The 20,085-nt window shown below is 38.3% G+C and overlaps 1 protein-coding gene across 4 annotated transcripts; it reads left to right on the top strand.

Annotated features, from left to right (window-relative positions):
• Positions 1-408: 408 nt before the first annotated feature.
• On the top strand, positions 409-4,390 carry LOC135624376 (APETALA2-like protein 1). 4 transcript variants are annotated; one of them, XM_065127896.1, is made up of 9 exons: positions 417-1,621; positions 1,703-1,728; positions 1,828-1,858; positions 1,953-2,040; positions 2,122-2,267; positions 2,518-2,562; positions 2,682-2,785; positions 2,914-3,027; positions 3,992-4,390. In XM_065127896.1, exons 1-9 carry the CDS (start codon positions 1,050-1,052, stop codon positions 4,015-4,017), a joined length of 1,152 nt encoding a protein of 383 aa, XP_064983968.1. In that variant the 5' UTR covers positions 417-1,049; the 3' UTR covers positions 4,018-4,390. The 4 variants fall into 4 exon arrangements, with proteins under 4 accessions (XP_064983971.1, XP_064983969.1, XP_064983970.1 ...); XM_065127897.1 differs by lacking the exon at positions 2,518-2,562 and having other exon boundaries at positions 413-1,621; XM_065127898.1 differs by lacking the exon at positions 2,914-3,027 and having other exon boundaries at positions 413-1,621.
• Positions 4,391-20,085: the final 15,695 nt, after the last annotated feature.

Genomic DNA, 20,085 nt, shown 5'->3' with positions numbered 1-20,085 from the left:
GTCTCGGCATATTTCCAATTATGAACCATGAGAGCCCATACGCCATCCGTACCGATCATTTCACCCGTTCCTCGTAATGCGTCAATGGAACCGTTCATCACGCTCGTGCACGCATCTCCACGTAGAGAGTTCCTGCGGCTCGGTCTGCTCTCAAACGGTGACGTTGCTAAGAAACAATATTATTCCTTAAACTAATCCTCTACCTCTTTATCGTGTCCCCCTACACACGTCATGGCCACGAGGTATATACTGTTCTCTATTATTAATATAAAGCATCTCGCGAATCACGGGACGCCATGCCCGTCCATCTGATTCGATCGGACGGCCACGACGAATCCTCCCTAAAGCGAGTCAAGATCTTTATCATCAAGCTTCACGCAGACGACAACCGGCTTCTCCCGGTCACCCGATCTCGTCTTTCAACTCACTCCCTATATTTGTCGCAGCAGCACCAGAGAAGCCTCCGAGCTACCCTGGCTTCCCTTCTTTCCGGCTGCCGCCGACCCCCGCCGCCTTCTCCGGTGGGCCGTCGCTCTACCCTCCATTAGAGTCCGTCACTTTCTCCAAGGTTTTCGCTCTTCGATCTTTATTGTCCTTTGGTTCTGCTCGTTCGATCTCTTTGATATTGGTTTCCATTTGTTCTTCTTCCCCGCCGTGTTGCTGAGCTCCCGATCGGATCCGGTGTCAAGTGTTTCGTCTCCGGTCTCGTAGTTCTTGGTTTTTGTGGGACAACGGTGTGGGACAGGAGGGCTATACGAACGAAGTAAAGAGAGAGAGAGCGAGAGAGAGAGAGAGAGAGAGAGAGAGAGAGAGAGAGGCTGGAGCGCTGGCGTTAGATGCGTGTGAGAACGAAGTAATTTGATCGTCGAAGACTGAAGGCAGATGTTCCGTAAGAACGACTCGGCCTTATCCTGCTTCTATCTCTTCCTTCTCTGGTTCTTCTTCCTAAAATAGCGTTGACGAACCCTAAGAACCTTAGGCTCGGAATAGTGGTTTGAGATCAGGTAGAGGTCGAACCAGATCGAACTCCTTTGATCCCGAGAGGGGTGATGTTGAACCTCAACTTGCCGTGGTCTGGCGAGTTGACGGCTTTTGAGGGTAAGCCTGTCGAGGAGGGTTCCGGCGCTGGCCAGATGGATGATTCTGGAACTTCCAATTCGTCTGTCCTAAATGCAGAAGCCTCGGTCGATGTGGCCGATGAGGATTCTTGCTCGGCCCAGCCTGCCGCGGCTTTCGAGTTCAGTATCTTGAAGAACTCTGCGTCGGTCGAACGCGAGAACGAAGTCGAAGAGGAGATGTTTGAGGAGGATCAGCGACGGCCTGGATTACTCACCAGGGAGCTCTTTCCACCAGCGCCGGTGGTTCCGCATGTTCCCCAGCTGCCCTTGGTGGATTCTTCCTCGTCTTCGTGTAGGGCACATTGGATGGATCTTACTTTTTCTCAAGTGGACGGACCAATAGAATTGAGAGTTCTCCATCAACAGCAACAGCAACAGCAGCTGCAGCAACAACAACAGCAACAGCAGGCAAAGAAGAGTCGCAGGGGGCCACGGTCTAGGAGCTCGCAGTACCGGGGTGTCACGTTCTACCGCAGGACAGGGAGATGGGAATCTCACATCTGGTTAGCAAATTGGTCTTTTGAATCTTAATTCGTCTCCCCTAAATTTGGGTACATTGACATGAGTTTGCTTCACGTGTGCAGGGACTGCGGCAAACAAGTGTATCTTGGTGAGCAATTCAATTTCTTCTCATTATTGATACTTATGCATCGGAAAAAACATTTTTGTTTGTAACTAGTCTTGAATTTGATCGGTTGGATATTGATAGGAGGTTTTGACACTGCTCATGCTGCTGCAAGGTGAGAATCATTTTCTTATCTAGTACTTGGTCTTTTTTCTGTTGTATCTTCCTATTTGGGGAAGAATATATGGGTAGCAAAATTTTATCTTCAGGGCCTATGATCGAGCAGCAATCAAATTTCGGGGAGTTGATGCTGATATCAACTTCAATCTCTGCGACTATGAAGAAGACCTGATACAGGTAACTAAATGCCATAAAAAAGGATCGATTTGCTTCATTATATTTTTTGGATTTTTTTTAATGTTTTGTTTAAACTTTTAGATGAAAAATCTATCAAAGGAAGAATTTGTACATATACTTCGTCGCCAAAGCACTGGATTCTCGAGGGGTAGTTCAAAATATAGAGGAGTGACCCTTCACAAGTGTGGTCGCTGGGAAGCCCGCATGGGGCAGTTCCTTGGCAAGAAGTAAGAAATTTATCCTGAAGTCCATGAATAAGTTTGCTGCAGTCCTTTTATTTCAGATCTGGATGAGTTCTTTATCTTTGCATGTTGTTTTGGTTCTTGATGCAATAGTTCTATCCCCTGCACAAATTACTACAGCTGATATGTGTAGATAAATTGGGAAATCTTTGAGATGTTAGAGTTCGGTCCTTTGGCAAATAAAGGTTGCAGAAAAACCCAATTTTTACCAATGAGAATATTATTGGATGTGCAGGTACATTTATCTTGGGCTATTCGACAGCGAAATAGAAGCTGCAAGGTTCTCTTAAGCATTGATCGTCTCATTATTGTTGATGAATCTCAGATTATTAATTTTGACTTCATCTCACTTATGTTCTGAGACCAAATTTTTTGTTTTGCCTTGTTTATCTACAATAGGGCTTATGACAAAGCAGCTATAAGGTATAATGGAAAAGAGGCTGTTACCAATTTTGAGCCAAGTGCTTACGAAGGAGAACAACTTTCTGAGGGCAACTCTGAAGGTATAATTGACATATTGCAGTGTCTTTCTAAGCTCTTTTAGGAGATGTGATTCTGTGAATAGAGTGCATTTTCTCTCAATACAAGTGTATCCACTTATTGGAGGTCAAATATTCTGTTTTGGCCGCAGGCCATGATCTGGATCTGAACTTGAGTATTTCCCAACCAAGTGTCAACAGTCCAAACGGCGATCAAAATCCATTGGGTTCTTCTCAGTTCAAAGCTTCTGATGCTGACACAGCAAGTATAATCAGTTTACCATAGCCATAACTTTTGCTAACCCTTTTCACAACTAGTGACTTCTTATAAATCCATCTCCTCTTTCCTGCATAATTTACATACAGACCTTGTGTTTTTTGGAGGTATTATGATTTTGTTTTCCCGTTTTATTTTTTTTCCTGCAATACCATTGACGTGATAACTTATGATTTATATAACAAATACCTTTTACATCAACAAGGGGACCACTGTAGAGAAACCCCGTTGATCCTTACCATCAGCCCCATCGATGTCCTTAGCCAACTGTGAATGGTACCCTGCATCCATCCATCCATGATTATTGCCAAATCTTGTTTGGACTATGGAGTCTTTTTCAGGTTTCTTTTGTGGGGTGCTTAAATTGGATTCTTGTTATAGCTTATGTCATGATTTCTTAATTTAGTGCATTGTACTTTTGCACTAACGTGGTTGTCCTGAAAGCAACATTTTAATTGTGGTCTTTCATGAATCATTCAACATCTGATTTAATGCTGTATGTATATATCATTGGTTGAAAGCCTTTCTCTCAATGTGCATGTAATAAAATGGCTTAGCTGTGCAAGTCTAGCTGCTTTAATCTGTTTCCATTATTTGATGTGGAGTTTGACAGTAAGGTACCCTCTCAAGCTTAGTGCCTATTTCGGCTTTTATGCCTCAGAAAATGCTTTCAATCTCAAATAACTTGCATGAATCATTGTTGCCATAAAATCAACAAAAAAATGAAAATAAAAAAAATAAAATCATCATGTACTCGTAACTTGGTGCAATCTGACATGGTGGATTTGGCTAGCTGTTCAGTGTTAGATATCACATAAAGCATTCACTACAACAAGTTGTAGGAACTACAGTCCATGGATGTGTTGAATCTGATTGCTACTTGGCAGTCTTGGATTTTTGTTGCGTTTGATGACATTGTTAGTTGGTCTAATAGCTTCTAACAACAAATGCAGGGCAAGGTGAGAGAGAGGAACTCTGATGGTGCTTCGGGTACTTCCCAAGCTCACCCAATCTGGAGTTGGCCGACAAATGGGTCATCTCCTTTTCCACTGTTCTCTACTGCAGCATCATCAGGATTCCCAACGACCAATGTGATGGCTGCACTTCCTCCACTACGACCACCAACTTCAGCAACCCACCATCTCCATTTCTTCCCATAAGCTACACCGGATCACTCTTTCAGGATCTGGATCTTGGAAGCTCGATGCAGATGCACCAACAAATGTGCTGGAAACTCTGGCGCTTCTTCCCCTTTCACTTCTTCGTGTGAACCTTAGTTGTTTGTTTGTCATTTACCGTACATTGCGTTTGATCTGAGAAACCGGTGGAGCAGATTTGAGTGTGATTTGACAGCTCTTTTGCATTCAAGCTATCCAAGATATTTGGGCCCTAACTTATCTTAATCGGAGCCGTAAAAGAAATCATAGCTGAGCAATTTTGGTCAACAATTCTCTGTTTATGATCGCGTAGGTACAACAGTCAGTACAAGTGACCCAGTAGATGGACATTAAGTTACTCAGGGAGCACTATGGATGTAGCCTTTGGATATAGAGTAGGGTCTCCGATTTGTACCTTAACCTCATTCGCTTCCATGTGATCGCCAGTAGGGCATAGGGAACGAGTCCTTGGAGACGTGCCGATCCAGCTGAAGTTGTGAAACCCTGGTAGGAACAATGATACATGAATCACATGTTATTTATTTTTCTGTGATTAAGAATATGATGATGTTATTAAATGGGATTGTAATACCATCTACGAATAATCATTTGTATCTAATTAAATCTTTAAATATCTTACAATCACAAAAGCTCAAAATGATGGGATTAACGGCGTAGGATGAACCAAGTTTTTGGATTAAAAATAAAGAGCTTTTTCAAACAAGTCAACTCTTTCCTTTTAGTATTGTGGTGCCAATTATCTTCTTTTATATTAAATGTGAAGAAATGCGTCACTGCTTACGCACGCTTGCTGGTGATTGCCTATACAGTATTTCTCGATCCGTGTGTTGAAATCAGCCACTAATATTGAGGTCTTAGAAATCGGAGACCGTCTCGACACAGAATATACTTCTTCTGCCTGCGGCTTTCCCCCTGATCCGATTCCTAAGTCGTGACGCTACATAATAAAGTCTTTGATACCACACATGAAATTAAACAAGGCAATTACTACATGATTAAATAGCCGGTGGCCCATCTACTATTTTCTATTATAAAACTGTCAATAAGATGCGAGAACTCCATATCTGATTCCCAACACCCCGAGAAATCATGATATCCTCGAAGCATAATGGGATCTATTTATTGTGTGCTATGACAGCCACATGGTAGAAAATTGCTGGTGTGCTAATAATAATCGATAAATGTGCTAACTTAGGTGTTGAAATGATCGGATCGAGAAACCTTTTTCGATCTTGACTTTCGTATAGGCAATCGTAAAAAAATCTAACGACGAGATTAGATGCGCAATGAAAGAACATAAAAATAAAATCCTAAATTAATATGTTTGTCATCGTGTGAAGATTGGTGTACAAAAACCCACAAAACTTAAATCCATATATGAGATAGTGTTTTACCTAAGAAGATCGTATATCCCTGAAATCTTACATATTTATGGGAGAGGATGAAGGAGGTCAAGCATCATCCTCTTTAGCGGCGACGACGCTTCTCAAATCTCCACGCCTACTATTTGAGGAGAAGAAGGAGAGAAGAGAATAGAAGGTGACACCTAGGAAGCCCTAGCCTATGGGCTTTTTAGAGGCTCCCAATTAACTTAACCCTATTAGATTCTACTCTATTGGGTATTGGATTTCCATCTAATTACCCAAACCTCTTAGGCTAGTGGGTCTCTACCCAATAATCTCTTATTAGCTCTTATTGGATCTCATCCATAAGATCTAGTAATTCAGGGGCTTATTGAATATCCAATAAGATATGAGCTTCGATAGATATCTCATATCTGAACCTTTACTTGTCGCAACGTCTACCATATGTGTGTGACCCTTGTTAGGATCAAGAATGATATTAAGAGGAGGGGGGGTTGTGTGAATTAGTGCAATAGATAAAAATGATCAATTTAAATGATTTCGAAAAACTTCGTATGATGAAACTCTTGGTTTTATGAAAAATCATTTTAAGAATATGATGAAACTCTTGGTTTTATGAAAAATCATTTTAAGAATATGTTTGACTCGAATAAACTTGTACGTGAGTAGAGAAGAGGGGATCGGACAATTTATAATGAAATAAAATATAATGCAATGCAAGTAATGAAAATAAGCAGAAAGGAAAGTACACATCGGAATTTATAGTGGTTCGATCGTTGTGGCCTATATCCACTTCTGATTTCTCCTCTGTTGAGGTCATCAGCATCCACTAATGGTCTTTCTTTAATAGGTGAAGACTAACCACCTCTTTATAATGCTTTTTCCTTTCACGGGTTTAGGAGATAACCCTTACAAGCCTCACACGTCTTCTTGGATGATTATAAAGCTAAAGAGATGGAGGAGGAGGACTCTTTGTACTTTTATAAAACTTTTACATCCCAACACTTAAAGATTTTTTCACACTATGATTGTACTTTGTTACCCTTTCATACAGAAAAGGGTGGGGTATTTATAGGTTCCAATGACTTCAAAATTAAAGCAAAAAAGTATCTCATCCCAGGTTTCCAAGGTACTGACGGTATCACCACTTGATACTCTAATATTGGGCAGTACCATTGCTCAGATACTAAGCTCTACCAACGGTACCATCGCTCAGTCTGGGCGGTACCACTGCTTAGTCCACTTGGGAGACTGCTCCTAGGCGGTTCACAGCCAAAGAAGGTCCAACAACCTGGTGGGGCCTTGAATCTGGCCCATACCAGTCCAATTACAGGCTCAATTGGCCCTTAACAAGGTTAATGAGATTACCTCCTAAACCTAATCCTAATTATTTGCTAACTATGATTTTTAAGGCATACACTAAATAAAATAAGCCCGATAAGTCTAGGTTTCTTCCGAGGAGCTTCCGACGGACTTCCGATGATCTCTCGGTAATCTTCCAATGGACTTCCGGCAAGCTCCTGAACTTCATGACGATCTTCTTGGCATGTTCCGACGAGCTTTTTCTCGGTCAATTCTAGCAGCATTTCCGATGAACCTCTAGACTTCCGACGAACTCTCAAACTCCTAACGAAATCTCGATTTTAACTCCGACACTTCGTTTTGCTTTATGCCTTGATCACTATCGTAGTTAATCATGCACACTTTTCAATATATAGATTTGATCAAATAATTTACCAATTGATTTCATCATTAAAATTCGAGATTCAACATTATCCCCCTTTTTTATGATGACAATCAATTGATGACGGTTAATCTTAACTCCTCCTATCTATATGCCATACTTGAGAAAAGACACTCTTGAATTCAAGGCATTTTAATCGAAGCATCAAATCGATAAGTTATATGCATTTAAACTTATCGATATGCACATCATGATACCAATCATGATTTACCATCTTAAAATACGATACCACATATTTATCATAATACAAATGATGTCAAGGCATGACATCCATTTTTAAGTCTAATATAGAATGATAATAGACAATCATCATTTTCAAGTATGATACAAATTTAAAATATGAAATTTAGCAAGATTCAAATTTCAAAGATGATAATTCATCAATCCGAGGCATGATAACAATTGTAAGTATGAAATTAAGCGTGATAATCTCAATGATAGACAATTATCATTTTGATTCAAAATCAAGTATGAATAAAATATTTTCAAGTATTCATGCCATATTACGATACATTTCAAGCATTCATGATACATTTCAATTATCTACAATACATATGATGCATATGCAATACATTTGGATATTTTTTAAGTATTTACGATGTATTTGATAATTCCAATCATATTTCAAGTAATCGTAAAATATTTAAGAAATTACGATAAAATACATTTGACACGTTATTTCAAACATTCATAATGCCAATTTGTCATCAATTTATCATATTTCTCCCCCTTTATCATCAACAAAAAGAAAATGGGCAATCGTCTCGAGCAACGAGAAGGAAAGGTTCATGAATAGTGTATTTATTAAGAAGAATCAAAATATTGATAGTTTATAAATATCCATCAATAAAATTCGTTTCTCATTAAAAATTTATAAGAGTGAAAACCGTGAGAGATGTATTTGTCAATGAAATCCATAAGTGAAAGGACTAAGTATATCAAAAATCAAGGGTATGAAGTAAATTTGATACCAAGTAAATTGAAATTCCGGATTTCATGAAAGCTTTATTTGTGAAAGCTTTATTTACGAAAAATTGAGAAATTCTGGAAAAGATATATAACAAACTCATGCATTCGGATAGTTTAACATCCCTAACTTTCTTTTACTGAAATCAAATTATTCTTCATTTAAAGGTTTTGTAAAGATATCGGCTAATTGATGTTTCATAGCAAAAAATGAGAAGTTAAGCAAAAACTTTGCATGATAACTACTTTTAGTTTTTGAAATGGACAAGCTAACATTTTGCTTTAGATGTGCAAAAGCCTCTTTTTGGTTCTTCTTGAGATGTGCAAGAAGAGAAAGAAGAGTAGGGGAGGAATTTATTCTCCATCAAGAACCAAATTCATGAAAGTTAAGTTCCATTAAATCAAGCTTCTACTATAGTAAAGAGAGAGGATTCATCATAAAGGATCAAGATGTCCATACAAAAAAAAAAAAAATCAAGTCCCTATTCTTGCGAATGATCATCACATACTAAAAGTCCATGAATAAAAATTCATAAATCAAATGCCTTTTCTTGTAAATAGAATGAAGAATGATTTATAGGAATTGATAAAAGATCAAGTCATTAATCCAAAAATCCATGAATTATGACTCTTCCTTTGCAAATAGAAGGAGGAAGGACTCATGATCATCACATGAAAATAAGACATTAAGTTGTAAATACCAAAAGTGGAATATTTTCTTTTGTAAATATAACGAGAAAGAAAAAGCGATCTTGATTTAAAAAGAAAACTCAAGTTATGAAAAACTAAGAAGTTCAAAAAATGTATCAAGGAATTTATGCATTCAAAAGATTTATCATGCCTAATTCTTAGAGTATTGCATGCATTATACCATCATCAAGAAGTGAATCATTGAAAAGCACATTACGTCCAAAGGTACATCATTATCATGAGTATTGCATATATAATCAAAGTGCATTATATCATGTATGATTCAAATCATCATCATACCTTTCTCCCCTTTTGTCATCAACAAAAAGGAGAAAAGTGCAACTATTATAATTTTTTTTTGAGATGTACAAGATAACATATTTTTTCATCTTTTTGAAATGTGTAAGTTAGCAAACTTTGCTTCTCTTGAGATTTACAAGCTAGCACTTCTTGTTTCTCTTTTGAGATGAGCAAGCTAGCAAGTTTTGCTCCCCTTTTGTCATTGTCAAAAAGAAGGGATGATGTTACAATAGTGCAAAACTTTTCTCATTACATCATTTTTCAAATCATCACATAAAATATATCAAGAAAAAATAACTTGGTGATGAGATATACAATTCATGAAAATAAATTTTAAGTTGTAAATATCAAGAGACAAATTATGATTCTTTTGGATAGCGAAAAAAAGAATCATATTAAACAATCATGATTCATAAGAATCTCAAGTTATTATTATCTAAGAATCAAGATCATGATGTAGATAAAACTCCTATTTTTATAAAAATCAAAATAAAATCATAGGAGAAAAAAAATCTCGATTTATGTATAAGAAATCTCAAATTGTCAAGATCATGATTTATATATTAAAAAAATCAAGTTATAATTCAAAAAATCATGATTCATAAAAAAATCTCCTCTTTAATAAACAATAAGAAGAAAGGAGAACATGGTTCATGCATAAGAAATATTGAGTCATCAAGTGAAGGAATCATGATTCATGTGACAAAAAGATTGTCGATTCATGCATTTGAGTAAATATTTTTTAAACTATCATCATGCATAATTTTAAAATATAAAACCATCAAGTATGATACAAACATTTATTTTCAAAACATTCATCATTATTTTCAACTCATTCAATTTGTCAAATCATCAAAATCACTTTCAAGAGATTCTAAATGACATAAATAGATTTATCAATTTCTTATTGAAAACTCGATAAGATTTTAAGGATAGAGACATTTTCAAGAATAATGCATTGTCCCATATTTATGAGTTTCGATTTATGTGATATATTTTATACAAACACGCCTTTTTCTTTTATACCAAATAAAAATATGCATCATCGATTAAAACCAAAACCAAGATTTTACAATGATCATCAAGATCAATTGTGTAAACAAAAGGTTTCAAATAATCATTGCATCATCATCAATCATGACTTCATTGAATATAAAGCATCTTCAATTAAAATCATTTTATAACTGATAGTTCTAATTCTAATGATCTTTCTTTTATTATTTTGGCTAGAGAGCTTTATGAGATATTTTGGATTTCCAATCATAAGCCTTGAGCATCCACCATCAAACTATTATTCCTGCTCCTAGCTTGTGATTGTAGACACATCTACAAGAAATGAGGTTTTCTTTTAGGTACCCATTTTACCTTGGGTTCCTCACATACCTAATTTATCATTTTGCATTGAGTCATTTAAGATTATTTTAGAGACCCAAATTAACTTATGTGGACTATACCTCTTAAATGGACATTTATAAGTAACATGTTCGAGTTTACAACAAAAGTTATATTTGGTGGGGGGGGGGGGTGATATATGTAAGGTAGGGCCTTTAACAAAGGTGGTTGGATTTTGGTGAGAGCTACTCATAAATCCGATTTCGCATCTTCTATGAACGTGATTCTTATTGGCAAGTATCATGTTCAAGGACTTGCTACCAACCTTAAAATTTTCTAGAGTTTCTTTGAGTAGCAAGTTTTCCTTTTCAAGTACCTCTAAGTGTTCACACTTAGTGCATGGAGGCAATGAAGGATTATCATACTTAAGTTTTCTAAATTTATTATTTAAAAGAGCATACTCCTTTTTCAAACAATTAAACCTTTTGCTCATTATTCTACATGCATCGAACAAATCATGAAAAGCACTTAAAAGCTCATTGAAAGATAAATTTATATCTAATGAACTACTTACCTCATCTTTGATAGCCATTAGTGCGTAGTTGGTGATTTTCTTGTTGCTTTGTTCTTCATCTTTGGAATCGCTCGAGTTATCCCACGTTGCTTCGAGTGCCTTCTTCTTCTTTGGTTGTTTCTTCTTCATTTGGGGACATTCACTTTTGAAATGTCATGGCTTTTTATATTTATAGCATATAACTTATTCTTTCTTGGGTTCAATTTTATTTTTAATGTCATTTTTAGATTCATTTCTTTTTATAATTTTTTAAAATTTTTTTGTCAAGAATCCCAAGTCATCATCATAGTCCTCATAACTTGAACTTCCTTTCAAGTGATCTTCATAAGTTCTTAGTGCTATATCATTCCTGTTCTTTGGAAGATTGTTCTTAAGCTCTTCATGAGCATTGTAAGTCATTTCGTAGGTCATCAAAGACCCAATAAGCCCTTCAAACGAAAAATTGTTCAAGTCCTTGGCTTCTTGAATTATCGTTACTTTAGGATCCTAACTCTTTGAGAGGGATCTTAATATTTTGTTAACAAGTTCAAAATTAGAAAAAAATTTACCAAGTCCTTTTAGACCATTGACGACATTCATAAATCGGGTGTACGTGTCTCCAATGGTCTCACTTGATTTCATCAGAAAAAATTCATAAGTATGGACTAAAAAATAATTTTGGACTCCTTTACTCTACTAGTGCCCTTATGAGTGATTTCGAGTGTATGCCAAATATCAAAAGCCATTTCACAAATAGACACTCGATTGAACTCATTTTTATCTAAAGCGCAAAACAAGGCATTCATAGCCTTGACATTTAAAGTGAAAGTCTTCTTCTCTATCTCATTCCAATCGTTCATTAGAAGAGAAGACTTTTGAAAGCTATTTTTCACAATGTTCCATAACTCAAAATCCATAGAAATTAGAAAAATCCTTATTCTAGTTTTCCAATAGGTGTAATCCATCCCATTGCACATGGGTGGACGTGTGATTGAGTAACCGTCTTGGTTGCCGATAAATGCTATCTCTCTTGGGTTTCAAACCAAAATGAGAGTGACCTCACTATGATACCAATTATTAGGATTAAGAATGACATTAAGAGGAGGAGGAGGAGGGGGGGGGGGGGGGGGTTTGTGGGGAGTTTGAATTAGTGCAGCGGATAAATACGATCAATTTAAACGATTTCGAAAAACTTCATATGATAAAACACTTAGTTCTATGAAAAATTATTTTAAGAATATGTTTGACTTGAATAAACTTATAAGTGAGTGGAGAAGAGGAGATTAGATAATTTGTAATGAAGTAAAATAGAATGCAGCACAAATAAAGAAAATAAGTAGTAAGGAAAAAACACACCGGAATTTATAGTGATTCGGTCGTTATGACCTACATCCACTTCCGATTCCTCCTTCATCGAGGTCATCGGCGTCCGTTAATGGTCTTCCTTCAATAGGCGAAGACCAACCACCTCTTTACAATGCTTTCTCCTTTTCACGGGTTTAGGAGATAACCCTTACAAGCCTCCCATCTCTTCTTGGATGATTACAAAGCTAAAGAGAGGGAGGAGGAGGACTCTTTGCAGTTTTACAATACTTTTACACCCTAATACTTAAAGATTTTTTCATACTATGATTGCACTTTGTTATCATTTCATGCAGAAAATGGTGGAGTATTCGTAGACCCCAATGACTTCAAAATTGGAGTCAAAATATGTCTCATCCCAGGTTTCCGGGGTACTGGCAGTACCACCACCAATACTGGGTAGTACCACTTCCTAACACTCTGACACCAGGTGGTATTAGCGGTACTGGCGGTACCACCACATGACAGAGTCTCATATACTGAGCTCTGGCGGTACCACCGCTTGGCGGTAATAACTGTTGGTGGTACCATCGCTCAGTCTGGGCGGTAATACCACTTAGTCTGGGTGGTACCACCACATAGACTACCTAGGAGATCGCTCCCTAAGCGGTTCCACCACCCTAGTATGGCAGTGCCATCGCCAGACAAGGTCCAACAACCTGGTTGAACCTTGAATCTAACCCAAACTAGTCCAATTACGGGTTCAATTGGCCTTTAATAGGGTTAATGAGATTACCTCCTAAACCTAACCCTAATTATGTGCTAACTATGATTTTTAAGGCATACACTAAACAAAACAAGCATGGTAAGTCTAGGTTTCTTCTGGTGAGCTTTCGGTGATCTTCCGACGATCTCTCGGCAATCTTCTAGTGAACTTCTGACAAGCTCCTAGACTTTACGATGATCTTATTGGCGAGTTCCGATGAGCTTCTTAGCATTTTCGACGAACTCTTGAACTCCCAACGAAATCTCGAGCTTGACTCCGACACTTCGTTTTGCTTTATACCTTAATCGGTATCGTAGTTAATACTATACACTTTTCTCAACATATAGATTTGATCAAATAATTTACCAATTGATTTTATCATCAAAATCTGAGATTCAACAACCCTCTAGGCCCAATATCGAGCTGGTCATGAGTCATACCTATCAGAACTCCTTTTGGCTCTGTGAATTATTATCTCCATAATAATTCACTTGATTTATCGACTACGGACGTACTAGTCTATTACACCACAGTCTCTAGACGATATAAGGGAATCCAATCCATTGGACCTATCTATCTTTAGTTACTGTGTACCTATAGTCCCTCATCCATCTAATAACCCAAAGACCACATACCAAGTATGGTGTTGTCAGGCCTATATGATTTCTCCTTGAGTCTTGCTCTAATCGGATTCTCTCGGAGAACTTTTTCTCTCTCAATCCGAATGACCTTAGCTAAGGATTTGTCTGAGCAAGAACACATAGGATATTCCTCTCATTATACCGAGAGTGGATGATCGATCCTCTATCGACACTCAATATCCATTATAAGGTTGGTTACCACTCTCAATAACTAGCTGTACTAGATCTGAAACTTCCAAACTTATAAGTCTAGTATCAAAGAGTGGAGTACACATACAGGACATCTTTGGTGTCTCAAGTCTAAGGACCAGATATACTACTCGGACTGCGGAATCATTATCTGACAGTAAGGTATCATCAATCATCCAACATTTTATGAGCAGATCAATTAGTGAACTCATTCTCCAATGAGCACCTGCACTATATCCTTAGTATCCCCACATGAGCAACTATGAGACCAGCTACCTCCATCATATAGAGGGGTATACAACACACCAGTATGTCCGGTTATCTTGATGTCCTTCTCGAGTAACCTATGACCGAGATTATTTAGGGTCTGTGTTTAAAGGTGAATCAATCTCATTATCGTGATCTCATCATGATATGATTCTCATTACACAGATTTATGAACATCATAATATATGCAACACACAAGATAAAGTGATAAAATATGAAATAATTATAATAAGCAAAAAGACTGCATATCGAGTCACACGTGCCATCACTCACATGATTGGCTTGTAGGGCATATATGACTAGCAATCTCCCACTTAGCCTAAAACCAATCATCTACGTGTTTGATCCCCATCAGACCTTTGGGATGCTTAAATACAATCTAAGACAACGACTTTGTCAATGGATCTACGATTTTATCTTCGGATGTAACTCTTTCCACTACTACATCTCTTCGGGCCATGATTTCTCTAATGAGTTGGAACCTTCTTAGAACACTTCTGATGAAACCTGGGTTCCCTCATTTGAGCAATCGCCCATTATTATAGTAATATAAGGGAATCAGCTTCTTGCTACTTAGCATAACACCTAGATTTATATTGAACTTATTCATCCAGACTGCCTCCTTTGTTGCCTCTACCGCAATAATATACTTCACATCTATGTTCGAGTCAGCAATAGTGTCTTGCTTAAAACTCTTCCAGCATACTGCTCCTCCATTCAGGATGAACACACACCTTGAATTAGACTTGCTATCATCGACATCAGATTGGAAGCTTGAGTTCGTGTAGCCCTCATCCCTAAGGCTACTTCCTCTATATACTAGTAAAAGATCCTTAGTTCTTCTCAAGTACCTAAGGTTACACTTTACTGCTTTTCAGTGCTCCAAGCTTGGATCTGTCTGATACCTGCTTGTGACACTCAAAGCATGTGCTATATCAAGTATGGTACATAGTATAACATACATGATAGACCCTATCACTGAGGCATAGGGTATCCTATCTATGTTCGTCCTTTCTTTATGAGTCTTTGGGGACATACTCCTAGAAGGCGATATCCCATGCCAAACCTTTTGACAATGGTGTCTATGTACCTGGATTGGGATAAGCCAAGCATCCTCTTGGATCTATCTCTATAGATCCGAATCTCCAAGATATATGATACCCCCTAAGTCCTTCATAGAGAAGTGTCTAGATAACTAAGCTTTACTATGGATAGCATTCCTACATCATTCCCAATGATCAGGATGTCATTCACATATAATACCAAGAAGGTGATAGCGCTCCCACTTACCTTCCTATACACACAAGACTTATCTTCATTCTTCACAAAGTCATAAGATCTGATCGTCGCATAAAATCTTATGTTCCAACTTCGGGAAGCTTGCTTCAGTCCATAAATGGATATAAGCATCCTATTATTAGTTATAGGTGCCATACAAGCTAGTCATGTGAGTGATGACATCTGTGACACGTTGCGAAAATCTCTTTGCTTATTATTACTAGTATTTTATCACATATTATCCACATGTATATTGTGATATCCTTGGATCTATGTAATGAGAATCGGATTGTGATGAGATCACAATAATGAGACCGATTCGCCTTTAAACACAGATCCTAAATTATCCCGGTCTTAAGTTGCTCGAGAAGGACATCGAGATAACTGGATAGATCGGTGCATTGTATACTTGTCAATATGATGGAAGCGGCTGGTCTTATAGTCGCTTGTGTAGGGACACTAAAGGTATAGTGCAAGTACTCATTAGAGAATGAGTTCACTGATTGATCCACTTATGAAATGCTAGATGGTTAATAATACATGATGTCCAACAACGATTTTGTAGTCCCAATTATATATTTGGTCCTTAGATTTGAGACACTAAAGATGCCTTATTGAGTACTCCATTCTTTGACGTCGGACTTACATGTTTGAAAGTTCTAAATCTTGTACAACTGGTTCTCGAGAATGGTAGCCAACCTTATGAAGACAAATTATGTGTCAACAGATGATCATCTACTCTTGGTATCATGAGAGAAATATCCTTTGTATGCTCGCTAAAAAAAAATCCCTGGTCAGGGTCATTCAGATTGAGAAAGAATGAGTTCTTCGAGAGAATCCGATTAAAGCAAGACTTGGATAAGATTCTATATAGGCCTAATGTTACCATGCCCAATATATGGTCTTTGGGATGTTAGATGGATGAGAGACTATAGACACATGGTAATTGTGGATAGACAGGTCCGATGGATTAGATCCCCATATACTATTTGAGGACTATGGCTAAGTGGCCTAGTACGACCACAGTCGATGAGTTAAGTGAATCATTATGGAGATAATAATTCACTATATGACTCACGGCCAACTCGGTATCGGGTATCGAGCTTAGAGGGTCACACACATATGGTGGATGTTGCGACAAGTAGAGATGTGGGTATGAGATATCCTCGCAGCCTTGGATCTTGTAGATAAGATGTAATTGGATAAATAGATGAGATCTAATTAGATAGTTGGATAGAGATCCAATTGGATAATTGGATAGAGATCCAATATGGATATGATCCATTAAGGGTTAAGTTGCTTGCACCTCTATAAATATGAGGAACTTCATGGTTCATAGGCTAGAGCTATTGGTGGTTGCCCCTTCTATTCTCCTTAGCCTACTCTCCTCCTCCTTGACTCCGGTAGCCTTGCGATATGCATGGTGAGGGAGATCCCATAGTGATCTAAGGAGCGTCATCGCCACGTCCAGCGCGTGGAACATCGCTAGAGAGGAGTATGCAAGTGCTTCTTCATCCATTCCATCAGATCTAGAAATTTCAGGGATATACGATCTCCCCAGGTAACAGTTCTAACACGATATGTGTAATTTTTTGGTTTTGCGATTTTCTCACGCACCAATCATTGCACAACGACCTAGTACTTAACTTTGAAAAATCTAGTTTTATTTTTTATTTTTCGTTATGTATGAGATGCCGACCAATAGATTTCTTAATAGTGGTATCAGAGCCAGGTTCGTTGTGGGATGATTGTCTTATAAATTGCATGTGTTGTGTTTAATCGCGTAGAATTATTTTACGCGTTCGTGTTGTATTTGACATAGTTTTCTGATCCGAAAGATGCCTTATTTGGTTATCTTTAGAGAAGTCCTTCAACGTCAAATTTGTTGTCATAAATGAAGGAAACCAAGACATCAACTGCTACTGCCTGGTGGATCAACCGGGGAGCCGCTTGTCCAATGAGGTAGCGCACTCGCAAGTTGCGGAGGAGCCGCTTGTCCATCGAGGCAACACCCGTGGGCAAGGTGTCCATGAGCAAGCTGCCTACGGTGGGGGCAGCGCCTGCCCGCATGTGTGCAGGCTGCACATAGGTTGAGGCAGCACCTGCGGGACAATCTGCCCATAGGTAGGCATCCTGGGGGCAAGGCGGCATTGGCTGACGATAGCCAGCCTGCGGGCAGGCCGCCTGTGGGCAAGGCAGCTGTTAGGACTCTAGCTAGGAGAGTCCTAATTAAATTTTATTGAAAGGAGAATTTATGTAAAACCTACTTAGCCGACCCCTATTAAAGAGGTGAAGAGGCCGGCTAGGGTTAGAGTTGGTTGGGAGGTTGCTTCTTAGAGTAGGAGTCTTATTAGGAGTTAGTTAGAAGTAGGAGTCTTGAGTAGGAGTCATATTAGGAGTTAGGGTTTAGAAGCTCTATAAATAGTCATATATTCATCCTCTTTTGACAAGTAATAGATGAATCTTTTTAGCAACCTTTGAGCAGCAACTTGGAGGAAGGAACCCTTATAGAGTTCCAAGGAGGTCGATCCTATAAAGAGATCAACCCTAAGCTTAGAATCCGCTAGGTTTCTAACATTTGGTATTAGAGTAGCGTTCTTAGCATCTCGCTACCCTTATATAGCCATCCATCAGCCCTCCATAGCTATCCAAAGCAATTCTCACAATTGCTTAAAAGATCATCGTCGAATTTCACCATCATCTCCACCACTGTGGATCATCCTTTGATCTCCCCATGAATTGCAATAGGTTCTGGTTTCCTACCTTACTGCTGCTGCAATTTAGTTATACTTATCAAAAAATCTAGCTATCCATCAGCACTCCACAGTCGCCCAAAGCAATTCCCACAATTGCTTAAAAGATCATCGTCGAATTCCGCTATCATCTCCACCATCGCGGATCATCCTTTGATCTTCCCGTGAATTGCAATAGATTCTAGTTTCCTATCTTACTACGGCTGCAATTTAGTTATCCTTATTCAAAAATCTAAAAAAATCGTTCTTATATTGCTGCACAAACTTTTCGTCATAAAGTTTTTATCTCGATGACGAAAGATGCACTATAGAATTCCAACCGCATAGCACGATTTATTTAATCTTGCTACTATATTTTTTCTATCTAAATCTCTATAAAATTTTTATGACAGCTTTGACACTTCCTAACAGTGGATTTCCTTTTAGTTTCGTCAAAAAATTCCCAATATAAACTACTAATCTTTTACATCCAATCTGCAAGATGCACTGTAGAATTCCAACCGCATAGCACAGATTGTTTGATCTTGCTACTATATTTTTTCTTTCCAAATCTCTATGAAATTTTTATGACAGCTTTAACACTTTCTAATAGCAGATTTTTCTTTAGTTTCATTAAGAAATTCTTAATATAAACTACTGACCTTTTACGTCCAAGCTGCTACACTTTAGACATAAAAATCTGCTGCAGTACCTTTCCGTGATCCTCAATTTTTTAGAACCTTCCACCATCCCATGCCATTAACTTATCAATAGAAAAAAGATAGGAACATCTTTGATCTATAAGCATATGCTATGGCTTATCAAGATCCAATTGATGCCAAATTTGAAGCATAAGAATCTCAGATTGAATCGCGGCTTGAATCGCGCTTGGAGGACAAATTGCGCGCTTTGTTTGCAGAATTTAGAATTGGACAACTGCCGAGTTCAACCAAATTTCAGCAAGGAGAGAGTTTAGAGAGGCCTCTAGAGAAGGAGGGACAGCCCTCGAACATGCTTCAGCCATGCATGAGGGTGGACTTCCCGTGATGGAAAGAAGGAGACCCGACGGGGTAGATTTTGCATGTCGAACGTTACTTTTGCTACTACCGAACGTCAAATGATGCTATGGTGGAAATTGCTATCATCCATCTTGAAAGAGATATTATTCAATAGCACAATTGGCTGGAATACAATCATGGGGCTCTAACGTGGAATCAATTTAAGAATGCACTGCTAAATCATTTCGAACCTATGGAGTATGAAAATATCAATGGCCAACTCGCAAAGATTCGACAAACCTCTACGATTCAAGAGTATCAAAACAAGTTTGAGAAGCTATCCTACCTGCTCATGATTGGACTGATTGTTAATTGTTAGGAACATTCATCGAAGGACTCATGCTAGAGATAAAAGGGGAGGTTAAGGCGCGGCAGCCCTGTACTGTGATAGTTGCGATTTCTTTCGCCCAAATACAAAAAGAATGACTCAACCAAGATGCTCGGAGGATGAGACCCTCTCCTAGGCCCGTGATATATAAACCTCCTTCTGCTCCCAGCTATCCTTCACTACGAAAAAAATTGACAAGCGAAGAACTACATGACCAATGAGCAAAGGGTCTTTGTTGGTATTGCGACAAGTCGTGGAACCACAATCATCGCTGCAAAAGGGGCCGCCTCCTACTGATTGAACCTTTTGAAGACATGAAGGAGGAGGTCCAAGAGCATGGGGAAGAGGTCACGGATGAA

This window comes from Musa acuminata, chromosome BXJ2-10 (assembly GCF_036884655.1).
Source record: "Musa acuminata AAA Group cultivar baxijiao chromosome BXJ2-10, Cavendish_Baxijiao_AAA, whole genome shotgun sequence".
NCBI classification, from domain to species: Eukaryota; Viridiplantae; Streptophyta; class Magnoliopsida; order Zingiberales; family Musaceae; genus Musa; species Musa acuminata.
This window is presented reverse-complemented; position numbering and strand designations above follow the sequence as displayed.

Excerpts from the sequence above, each read along its gene's own strand:
- LOC135624376 (XM_065127896.1), top strand. The coding sequence starts at position 1,050 with ATGTTGAACCTCAACTTGCCGTGGTCTGGCGAGTTGACGGCTTTTGAG. Across the intron at positions 1,859-1,952 it reads ACTGCTCATGCTGCTGCAAG|GGCCTATGATCGAGCAGCAA; the intron begins GTGAGAATCATT and ends TTTTATCTTCAG. Across the intron at positions 2,563-2,681 it reads AGCGAAATAGAAGCTGCAAG|GGCTTATGACAAAGCAGCTA; the intron begins GTTCTCTTAAGC and ends TATCTACAATAG.